At 34.8% G+C, this 12,740-nt stretch overlaps 1 protein-coding gene across 1 annotated transcript in view; it reads right to left on the reverse strand.

The window, feature by feature from the left end:
• Positions 1-775: 775 nt before the first annotated feature.
• The window catches only part of zormin (spectrin and immunoglobulin domain-containing protein zormin), a 71,852-nt gene continuing 59,887 nt past the window's right edge, over positions 776-12,740 (reverse strand). Inside the window, exons 13-17 of the mRNA XM_017615628.1 lie at positions 6,581-8,141; positions 5,728-6,231; positions 2,683-2,765; positions 1,506-1,686; positions 776-1,428 (exon numbers count right to left, since the gene is read on the reverse strand). Of these exons, the coding sequence (XP_017471117.1) occupies positions 1,337-1,428; positions 1,506-1,686; positions 2,683-2,765; positions 5,728-6,231; positions 6,581-8,141 (2,421 nt within the window). The 3' untranslated portion in view covers positions 776-1,336. The remainder of the gene's footprint in view (positions 1,429-1,505; positions 1,687-2,682; positions 2,766-5,727; positions 6,232-6,580; positions 8,142-12,740) is intronic.

Raw genomic sequence — 12,740 nt, forward strand, 5'->3', positions numbered from 1 at the left:
TCATTTTACTTGTAAATTAAAAATTTCTAAAATAAACGTATTTTTTGATTATTTTTCGATTATTTATTACCTTTTTTGCGATTTTTAGTTAGATTTACCAGCCTATTTCGTTATTTTATTTTGACTTTTTAGGCCTTAAGAATCCTTAAGAATCCCGGTTGATCACCTACCCTATGAACAAACCTAATCATAATTTTATGATAGGGGCACAAATTTTTTACACATTAAAGGCGCAGTTGTATAGACTGAATATAAAACTTCTTTGTACAAAGTTTGGGGTTGTTACGCCATGTTGCAGCCACTTTGCATGACAGATGTGAAATGGTATACAAGAAACGATACTTTTTACTCACTACCTCGGAAACTAAAGGAGATACCCAAACACTGATAACGCCAATCGAGAGATGTTGATTTAAAATATATAACTGCACCTATAACTCAAAATCGTAAAAATGTTGCTTACGACAATCTTTTATCCAGACGCCGATATGTAGAAAAATTTGTTGATAATTACAGTTAAGCAAAACTGAAAACCAAGGGATTATTGGCATCTGAAAATTTGTATTAAGCCAGGTTAGTTTAGGTGGTAAAGGTTTGTGATTTGTGAAGTTCGAAGTGTAGATCGAACTAAATATTTACCTTTTTACCAAAAAATTACACTTGGCTACATGTTTTTCGGTAGGGTAGTTAGTCCAGAAAAATCAGCCCTAATGTATGCAATGTACATTCATAATACAATGCTACTGTCAAATGATGCTTTACATAGTTGTACAATTTTTCTTCAAAAGAAAGTTCCACGAATAATTTATTCAAATAATAATCATAATCATAAAAACACATGTAATACTATTGTTATATAAGCATAAACAATGACAATTTCGGCATATAAATACATTTTTTAAAATTCGGCCTAATAGTTCCGTAATAGCTTCTTTGCTGACAATGCAATGAACAGATGAGTATTTTAGTAAATATTTTTTTTTTTGCAAGTGGACTCCGTTCGAGTGGTCGTAATATCCCAATAACGCTAAAAATTTCGTTTTCTATACGTAGATACGAGTACATACATATGTACATACATACAAACAATATTATTCTGAACTGTTTTATCATGTATGGCATATTCACGTGCATGTATGTATGTTTGTATGCATGTATGCAGGGCAATTAATATCAAATTTAAGCGGCCTTGAACATTCATTTTTTTTTTTTCAAAAACTTCTATAAACACATGAAACATTTGAAAAGTTTAAGACATTCCGCATTGATGCTAGATTTTTACATGCCTACGTTTAAATTAGATCCAAACTTCTTCATTTCATTTGGCAAAATTTATTCATAAACGTTTGGTTTGCACGAGCAGTTGTCCGGAAGTGGTGGCCGTGCCTAAGGGATTAGTGGCGGTACAGGAATAAACACCGGCATCATCTAGTGAGATGGAAAGTAAATTTTTTCGTTTAGCTTTTGTTGCAAAAAAATTGCATATGAATGCAAAAGGCACTTACCCGGATATGCTTGTGGTATGGTCAAACGGCAGACGCCATTTCGATATTCAATAACAATTTTGGGACTGTTCTGCAATTCAACGCCGTTGCGGCCCCATATTACGTTCGATGGTGGGTGTGATTGTACGATGCATTCGAAGCGAGCACTTTGGCCGACCATGACAGCGTATTCTTTGAGCGGCTAAAGGAGGGGAAAAGTAGGGAAATTTTGTATTTATTGTTGGTTCATTATATAAGTACATATGGATCTATGTACATTAGGGTGGTCCCAAAATGGATGTGAAAAAGTAAAGTCGGAATTTTTATGCTCTCACCCCCTAGGATTGTTCTATACCGAAAAAATATACCGCTATTTTTTATTTTGAAATTAAAAATAATATTTCAAAGCGCTCAAAGTTTTCCATGTACTTTATATGGAAAAAAAACACTTTTCGTAGAAATGGTATAGAATTCTTAACAATCAACATTTTCGATCGGAAAACTCTGCTTCTCTGCACGAGATTCCCTAGAATAATACCCGATTGTTTACTTAACCATATTTTTATAGTAACTATAGTTAATAGTTCCGCCAAAATACCCCAAAAGCTGGGGGCATCAGCAAAAATCGTTGGTATTAAAAAATGGTTAAATAAACAATTGAGTATTATTACTGGAAATCTTCTGAAGAGAACCAAAGTTTTCCGATCGAATATTATTTAGGGAGTTTGTGTCGTACTGTTGTTTGTTATAAACTTAAAACGGCTAAAACTATATTTAAGGAATTCGCAAGCTAATATAAAAGTTTTATTATGAAATTCCACACGATTAAAAAATAGTTGGTGTTGATTTCAAGTCCTCTAAACATTTATTTAGCCGTTAAAAACTTTACAACATACAACAATACGACAAGTACGACACCTTGTGAACCACCCAATTGATTTTCAATAATTCCATACTATTTCTACGAAAAGTTGTTTTTCCCCATATAAAATACATAGAAAACTTTAAGCGCTTTGAGCGACCTCTAAATATTTTTTGATTGAAAAAAAAAAATAGGGGCATATATTTTCGCCGTAGAACAATCCTAAGGGGTGAGAGCATTAAAATTCCGACTTTACTCTTTTTGGACTACCCTAGTGTACATACCAGCAGTATTAAAGAAAAAAATAAAATAAAATTTGTATCCAATGCCACTTACCGTTATAAATTGCGGCGCTCTATTAGGATAATCATCCCGATTTAGATGTGCGTTCACAGGAACATCCGATGGCAAATCTGGTACTGCGATTTTATTTATAATTTTGTTAAAGTAAAGCAATTTCTTGTATATATTTATTATTTGAGGAAAAAAGCTATTAAAAATTGCATTTGATTTTTCATATTCTTGATTCACTTAGCGCAATTAAAAGGCAATCAATTAATGGTAGGCGCGTTCTCAAACTCAAAGCACTTTGAAAAATATACAAATTCAAAACAACAAACAAAACGAAGCATAACTTAACATAGCATCATATGTAAATAGTTGCATGCAGGCGGAGCGTCAAGCAATGGCAAAACATTTGTAAAGCGGCCATAATCGCGTCAAATTCATATCAAAAGAAATATACTCGTGCATAGCACAAATATTGAATAAATATGATTTTTTTACTCTATGGAGTATACATATCACACCGTGCGAAAAAAAACAAATTTCACAATAAAAAATCAGTATGTTCCGAAACTAGGACATATACATAATACAACTGCTTTTTAATTTTTAAGGATTTCAAATTTCAAAAATATGGTTAATTTTAAAACTATTGAAAAATAAGTGTAATGTACAATAACAGTATGTAGATATGGGTACCAAATGGAAGAGAAAATTCTATAGAATGAAAAAAAAATATACTTAGATTATGAGTCATTTTTAACAAGCTCGATGCTATAAAATATACTAAATTTTTTTGGGTCACAAGGACAAGTAGGTATTGGAAATGCCCTTTCAATTAATTTTATTTAATAAGTAAAATAAATCGGAGGATGTGGTCATGTGTTTACCAATCTTTACCATGTATTTTTTCCAAAAATAAATATCATAAATTTTAAATAGTTGTCATCCTTTCGCACAAAAAAAAAATAATCCTTTTCAATTATACAGAATTCTTTCTTTTATTTCATACCCATATTTTTATTTTAAATTGCGCTAAATTTTATAAAAAATTTATTAAACTAATAATATCTTTGACATTTCGAAGTCGTTTAAAAAAGGCTTCTGACGTCAGACGTTCACTATATTTAGAATAATTTGATATAGGGGAGCAAAAAAAAAGATTGCATTTCGTGGCTTAGTTTTTGTTAAAGGTGCTTAGAAAATACCAAAAAGAATTTCAGAACTCTGAGTCATGTGAGTACTTTCTGGACTGACTGAAATTATGTTATCACCTCATCATCAGGGTTCAGATTTTGATGACCTAAAAACTTTAATAATCCTTAAAAATTACCTAAAACTAAATAAATGCCCGGAAGAAATTTAAATTTTATGATTTTTTTTTTCAAATAAACTGTCATTTAACTTTAATTTAGTCAAAGTAAAGAATTCTCAATTTAAAATACAGCCAAGCTTCACTTGAACATGCGCATTTTTTTCTTCAAGAACCGGGCTTTTATCTTGACCAGCTACATATTCTTCCCTTCGAGTTTTTCAGAGGAGTAAAGATTTACTACATCCACTTTTTCTGCCTTATCCTTCTAATCCATCCACCAGGAGCTAACAACAATGCCCAATTTATTGCGAGTCTGTGTGCTGGGAATATCTTTTTTTTTGTATTTTTCGGCCCATAATTCTGTTCAATTCCAAGTCGAAATTTTGGTTAGCGTAGTAACAATTTCAGTTTGATTTTACTTAGTTGCTTGAAACCGTAGAAAAATTCCTGTTTTTTTTTTACCTCAGCTGATTGTCAGGTTCAAGGGCTGTAAAGAAGTTACCTTGAGTTTTTTTCTCGAGAGTTGCAAATTCGGTCTTGTCTGGTATAAAGTTGAAGTCCAGTTTTTCTTAACCCAATGTTAGGCAGAAAATATTAGTTAAAATAATCCAATTGAACCAAAGGTTTAACCAAATGAGATCTCATTTAGTTGTATATTGGAAAATATGCCCAATAATTATAAGATATAACGTAATAAATGGCAGGAGCGTACTGGCTGATATCATAGTCATTAATGTCATAGAAAAAAAAAAATATTTTTTCGAATCAATCATCTGATCAATATTCCTGTGGTTAACTTACTTGAACCCCGATTTTTAGTACTAAAAAACCGTTCACATATCTCAAATTTACAACATATTTAACAAGCCAAAATACTCATACATATAAATACACAAATAGCATGCTCTAATTTACAATGCAAAATTTAAACTTAGGTAATAATACTACTAACAATGATCTCCAAGAAGTATATCATTATAACTCTTCTATTAATTCACGTGGCTATTCTATACGACATCAATTTGTTACAACATCGATTGTGAATGTGGAAAGCGTTTGTGGCATTCGGAGATTTAGGGATTTGGTTTGTAAAGATTGGGATTGGTTTATTATTCCAGAATGCATCTTCAAGTTCAGTGGCAGGTAATTATGAATCACTACTCGATTATTTTTATTTATTTTAGATTACTAAATACCTTGCAGAATCATGTGAGTATATATGTACTATATACAATAAAAAAAACCCCTTTTGGAAAAAATGTGTTCACTTCCAATTGAACCAAGTCTCCCAAAAAGGAGCCATGCCATTCTTATAGCATAGAAGCACCGTAAGCATTTCGGAGTAGTAAAGTCCAGCTGAAAGGTGAGTAACCATCCGACTGTTTGTGAAGCATTAGGCTCTGAATGAATATTAAGATGATGTATTTAAAGTGAAAATCAATGACAGCGTTATTGCACAGATTTTACAGCAAGAAAATGCATTTTTTTTTTTAAATACGGCTTTCGAATATGCATGTCTTTTTTTTTTAACTGTACAAGTAAATGGATGTGCACAATGAAAGCTGCTTGCAAGTGAAAGCTGCTCGCAAGTTACTTTCTGTAATCGGTGCAGTTGATTGGAATGTGTATGCTTTGCAAAAATTGCTGTATTCCAAATCAAAACAGTGCTAAAGACGCTTCAAATGATGCCACAAAAAATTGTTATTACAACATAAATTATCTAGCAACAGACGATAAGGTGATCTAAAGTTAGCGGCCATGATCTCGCCTGAGCATAATACCTGAACGTATAAGTGGTAGACGTGTCAATTGATCGTTGGCATGAAGATGATCGATATTTATATCGATAACCTGTGTATTTGGCAGACTATAACGTTTCTGAAGTCTATGCACACCACTTGAACTGGTGCGCGCTCCTGGCGCTGGACTACGACGACGACTGACTGTGGTGGTATCAGAATGATAGCCACTCTGTGATGGTGGCCGCGCATACGGCGCTCTAAGATGCGTTGGTGTAGGCGTGGTGGTACGTTCATGTTGGACTGGTATGACGAGATCACCACCACTGGCAAAATTTAAAGGATACGGTGATTTTCGACCTGTGCCAGCTTGTATCTGATGCGTGGGTGTGACAGATGAGGGACGCGGTGGCAGTGCCGATGACGAGCTATTCCACTGACTGCTTACAAACTTGTGACCCTCGCCCGGAAAGAGTATACCGAACTCATAGCCAAAATCGTATTTGAAGTAAATTAGACCGGTGTTGGGATCGACGCATTTCGTACCTGTCGTGGACGTAGTGAAAATTTTGATTTGGATGGGTCGGTTGGCGAAGGATAGACAAGAGACAACATTTGTAGTGGAAATAAACATAATAAATTTAACTTATGCATAAGTGAATATATTGTAAAAATAAACAGAACAAAGCATTCCTTATGTGTAAACATATGAAGTTAGTAGGGGGAAAAATTGCTTGAAATATGCAGCTTAAATTAAAAGTGAACTCCAAAATAAATGACGTCTAATGGTGGCCAGTGAGCCCTACCTAAGAAGATTTATAAATTTTTGGAATTTATGCACAACTTTTATGCACCGCATAAGAATTCCGATGTGAGACATTTTCTGAGTACTTACCGTATTGCGAGATGCGCGACTCATCGCGATAGGCTTGTGGTTTGTTGTCACCCTCGCTGGGTGCCCGCTTGAAACCAGGCCGGAAAGAGTGTGTAACTACCTTCGGTTCGGCATCGCCATTATACAACTTAGTTGTTTTGTTAGTCTTCCTGTGCAGATCACTGCTGATATCCTTGATGAACTGCTGCGATTTTTGCAAGAAAGTGGAGCTCATCTGTTTGCCCTGCTGATCGATATGCGATTGTATGTAACCGTATTTGGGCGGCGAGCCCACCTTCAAGTTCATATCGTCACGTGGAAATCGTGTTTCGGCTACAGTGTGATCGCGTTGCAATGTTTGAAATCGCTGCTGATAGCTGCTGCTGCTGCTGCTTTGCATAGATGCGTGGCGATTCAAGGATTGTGTTCGCTGATTAGTGGTAGCGCCAGTGCTGAGACTGCTGCCACGCTGTGTACGCAATTCATTCGGATCGATCTTTATCTTCTGAGGCATTTCTGGACCACGATCGAATTCCATAGGCGAGAGCACACGTTCGTATGCGCGTGGCACGCTGCAGGCACGTCCGGTTTGTGGCGGCTCGACGTGTCTGAAGCGTAGCGGACCGTATTCGCCTTGTGGTGTCCAGAGTGGACGTATTTTTGCATTTTCTATTTCACTGTCGTAATCGCTTTCGCGGAACTCGCCTGGCACGAACTTGGTCGGTGTAGGTGGCGGCGGCGCACGTGTCTGGCGTGTCGGTGTGAAGCGACTGGGCGATGGGCTGTAAGGGAACGGCTCGAGTGGTGTACTCACTTGACGCTCCTGCTGTTCCTTCTGACTGTCAAAGTGTATGACGCGTTTCGTCTGCTGCATGTTCACCACACGCTGGCAAGTTTCAGATGATTCTTTCATATGCATGACATTTTTCGTCTCAGTGGCCATTTTGGCCATATGCAACGGTGTACCGGCTATGGCATTGTAATAGAGCGCTGGTTGCGTACGCGGCGCCTGCTGTTGCTCTTGTTGCTGCTGCGTAGCGGCAATGAACTTGGCGGCTACTGGTTTTGGTTTGTACACCGTTTGTTGCTGATATTGCTGCTTTTGTGTTTTTTGTTGTTGGAAGTGTTGTTTTTGTTCCTGGGACTCGGTCTTGATTTCATGACGTATTTCCTTTTTGATTGGTTCAAACTTCTGACGTGGATACGTGCTCACCGCAGGTGGTGCGGGCTCGAACTCCATTGGTGATGGTGTCACCACAACTACGGGGGATTTATGCCCATTTGTCAGATTAGACTTTGGTGTGGGCGTTGGTGGAAATACCACACGGTAACCTTTGATGTCGGCGTCAGATTCTTGGGTGCGTGACACAGAACGGAAACGCTCCTCTACTTCACTGCTGTAGTCACTGAACTCTGCTGGAGTTTTGCGCTGAGCTGGGATGGGCGCTGCTGTGTGAACTGGAGTTGGTGTTGGCATCTTCGCAGGTGCTGGTTGATATTTTGGTGCACCAATATTGCTGAGATTGCTTATGTTGGAGGCCTTATAATAGCTGCTGCTTATGCTGGACATGCTCTTATAATCCTGCCAAATGATTTAAGAGAACATTGGTAAAATATTAACTGAAATGCATGCATGTGGGGTTAGAGCTCTTCATACAGCGAATAACAACAAACAACAAACGAGGCTGGGCGTAAGAATTATTGCAAAAGAAATAAAGTGTGAGAAAATAAGTACTTATTTGCACATACTTATAAATCTTATAAATACATTGTTTTTTTTTTGGAAGTTCAAATGTTGTGCTAATATAAATCTATACTCCTGTTCAAGTGAAAAAACATTCTTATAACTTAACTAATAGATTTAAGCCGAAAAACGTGGTTGTAGACCTCATCTACTAAGTTATAAATTCACTTGTAAAGCGGTAATCGCAAGGATTAGCGAAATATTCCAAGTTTGGTAAACTAATGGTTTCAAAATTGATCATGGGCTTAATGAGGAGCACGCATTTGGATCTGGAAAAGTATACAGGCGTTAAATTTCATAATTGCAAACTGTGTCCGTGGATGTATTCGTAGAAGCTTGTTGGAATGACTGATGGGCCCAGTATAAACATCACATCGGACAGCCAGGTAACAATAAGAGCTGTGGACTCATGTAAAGTGGTATCAAGACTAGTAGACAGTTGAAAAAGTGTACTGGACACACTACGAACTTAACAAGGCTACCTTTTCCTGATATTCAGGTCAAGAGTGCTTTGGTGGTAACTGAGTCGGACGAAGCCGGTAAAGTCCTCAGCCTCAATGTTGTTCATTCAAGGGATATACTTATTGACTAGGTTTTTCCACACTGGTTTTGTACGGGTTTTTTAATAAACCGGATTTTTATATTCGTATAAACCGGTTTTCCCCTATTTAATTTATCTACCAGAATCTAAAAAGGCTAATACTTTATTTTATTGCAAATGGAACTAGAATATTTTTATTAATTTTATATCGAAATTTCCCACTGCCGAAAATTCATCAAAAAGTAAAAGTCAAATCGAACGCAAAACTTTAAATTTTTTTTTGTTATAGCCGCTTTTTAAACTATGTATGTATGTCTAAATCAGCGAATCGAATACATGTTGCCTTCATTCTCATCTAACGGCAGGCTCAGGAAAAGTAGAGATCCGGTTGATTTGGGCTGTAGGGAGAGGGATATTAGATAAGCTGATGTGAGAGGGCATTTGAAGGGATGGTTTGTATCATCGGGGGCATTTTATTCAAATTGGAGTGAACAGTTTAATCTTTTTCAATATCCAGAATGGAGTTGTGTCAAAGTATCGTGAGCCTCACGTAGCAACTTGAACTTTTCGTCTATGGTAGGTGGCGTTAGTCTGTGATGATGGAAATCTAGGGGTGAGAGTTGATGAAGGTTTTGATCAATTCTCGATTAATAGCCTTCGGGATATTGTGGAAATGGTCTTGGATATGCAGTTGGAATTGCATTTGCAAATTTTATGCTTGCTACCATGACAACCGTGTGCGCATTTAATTGTTGTGTATTTACAAACGCACCGAAATATGCAAATGCAGGATCATATGCACAACAGCTCTTTTGTTTCTTTGCAAAGACGGCCTGGTTCAGTGGGTGGTAATTCTCATTCCCAAGGCAGTCGGAATGACAACAAAAAACTGTGGTTTTAGCGATGTAATATTTTTTTTTTTTATGTATGTTACCGGTTTAGATCCGATCATTGGATCATGAAATATATATGTATATTAGACTGCATCACCAAAAAAAGTTGCGCGTTTTCCGCCGGGATTACAAAATCTATTATATTTTAAGACGTCCACCAAAATATTTCGAAAAAATATGAAGATTTAAGCGAGCTGAACCGATTTGAAAGTACCTCCAAAAATGGAGCTTTTTATGAATAAAAATAGTTTCTTAAAGAAAAGTTTCTTGAGAAAAGTCTCCTCAGATGACAAAACAGATTAAGCTTAGAAAATCTGCATAAAAATATTTTAAAATATTTTCAACGGAATCGTAATAATAAGGTTTTTGATGCAGTTTTTTTTACTTTTTTCAAAGATTGATTTACGAAAAACTTAAAAAAACTGGGCCAAAACTATTCTGGACGTCTTAAAATATAATAGATTTTATAATTCCAATGGAAAAACAGTACCGGTTTTGTTTTGTATGGGGAGTGATGCAGTCTAATGTATATATATATATTTTTTTTAAGTCGGTTTGTTTTTGCTAAAACTTACTTGTTAAGTGTCCTAGTACAGGCCGTAGGGTTGGGCGAATTATTCACAAAACTGCGTTTAAAATTTTTGTAACACCCTCAATTCCTCAACTTTTTCTTAAAATACAATTTTTACACGACTTCCCGTAGTAAACAATTTCTATCTTGGTTACTTTTTACATAATTATAAGTTTTTATATGGCTTTAGAAAGAAGAATATTTTTACTATTTAAAAAAATAATAAAGGTTGTGAGCACATTGTAAATATGTGGAACATTTTTTCAACTTCTACAACTTTTGCTAAAATTTCAAAAGAAAATAGTCCCTTTTAGTCATTACTTCGAAAAAAGTTTCATTCCGAGAAAAACCTAGGTGCCAGTTTTAAAAGTCAATAGACAATTTGGGAAGGTATTCAGTGGAAGAAAATTCAATGCCATGTAGAATAACAATGTAGGTGTGAAATAAAAGAGAAAATTCTGTAGAATTAAAAAATATAATATATTTTTGGCGCATAAGGACGAATGGGTATGGAAAATGTCTTTCTAAAATTTTTTCCTGAATATCCTTGAAAATTTGCAATATTTATTAAAAAAAAGAAATGAAAATTCGTCCTTGTAAACCAAAAACTTTAATGTTTTTAAATTCCAAAAACTTTTTTCTTATATTTGGTATCCTTATTGTTATTTTAACTTTCGCTAATAAGTTTTTGAGTTAACGATATTTTTAAAATTGCAATGTCCTTTTTGAATAATCCTGCCTTCAGAGGGAAATACTAAAAACGAGGTTTTACTATACCTAGCCCATAGTTTCGAGAGTATACTGACTGTTTCATGTGTTTTGATTTTTTTTTGGTTTTCGTTGCACGGTAATTTATATGGGGAAAAAAAAATTGTTCGTAGATATGGTGTAGAATTCTTGGAAATCAATATCAGAGATCAAATCAGAAAAATCGCCTTCTTTTCACGAGACCTCCAATAATAACCAATTGTTTATTTTACCATTTTATGATATTAGCGATTTTTTATAGGTCCCCTATTGTATTTTTTGGGGTCCTATAGTAAATAGTTAATATTAAAAAATGATTAATTAAACAATTAGGTACTATTATTACTCAAAGGCTCCTGGAGCGAAACAAATTTTTCCGATCGAAAAATATTGATTTTCAAGAATTCTATACCATTTCTTCGAAAAATTGTTTTTTTCCATACAAAATATGTACATGGAAAATTTAAACCTCTAAATATTTTTTGATTTCAAAATAAAAAAAGACGGGTATTACTTTTTTGGTGTGGAATAGTCCTAGGGCGAGAGCATGAAAAATCCGATTTCATTTTTTTTTGGACCACCCTAATGTACAAGCACTTATCAAAGTGCGGAGAGTTCATTCTAATTAGAAAATGAAACCAATGTTCACATTTAATTCCTTGAACAATATTTGGGATATTGGGTATTTTTATTACGATATTTATAGGTACCCGATATTTTCAGAGTGATACTTTTAATTAGTACAATAACGATACTTGCGGTTCGATATCGTGTTCCTAATTACGATTGAAAAACAATTGCGCCCTGTTATAAAAATAAATTAAGTCGGTGTCCAATTAGATTTGTCTACAACATCTAACAAGCACCTTTCTTTAACTTATATAAAAGATCAGTTTTTCTATGCGCTTGAAAAAAAAAGTTGCTGTAATACTCGTTAAAATATAATTCGACTATTTCTACATATGAAGACATTTCGCTAAGATAACGTAGCATAACGTGCATGACTTTAATGGCACACATTCCCAACCATGCAAACGTAATTCTTTATTTACAATACATAACATTGTTTTGTTATATTTACGGCGATTGATGCGCAAAAAATAGCATTGCCAAGCATAAACAATAAGCGTCAAAAATAAGTATACGCTGGCGTTTTTATGATTTTATTTATTTACATATATTGCCGTTGATTTTGGAGAATTTTTTGCCAGGGGTGTTGCGCATTCGCTTCCATATAAACGCATGAACATAATATTTTTTTATTCGAAAGAAGGCATGCAACACCCTCAGGGAAAAAAATCCCCGAAAATCAACGGTACTTTTTAGCGACTTGAAAATTGAACTCTATTACACTAAAGAAATGAAATACTTATATTTTTATAAAAAATTACAAAAGCTTGGTATGGAAAATATAAAGAAACAAAATCGTTAAAACGTAAGAGTATACTTATTTTTGACGTAGATATACGTACATATAAAATTTTTTTAGGTGCACGTGAACTTCATAATATATAATATATACTTATATGATACTAAGTAGTATAAATACATTATGCATGAATATCCTTTTTTGCTATAAGTGATTATGATGCTTTCATTGTACTAACTCATATAATTTTAATATGACATTTGTGGCGATTAATTGCTTCGAGTGCATGTTATGTTTTTTACAATGATTTTTTCGA

This window comes from Rhagoletis zephyria, unplaced genomic scaffold (genome assembly GCF_001687245.7).
Source record: "Rhagoletis zephyria isolate East Lansing unplaced genomic scaffold, Rhagoletis_zephyria_1.1 Rzeph_scaffold_01044, whole genome shotgun sequence".
In the NCBI taxonomy this organism is placed as follows: Eukaryota; Metazoa; Arthropoda; class Insecta; order Diptera; family Tephritidae; genus Rhagoletis; species Rhagoletis zephyria.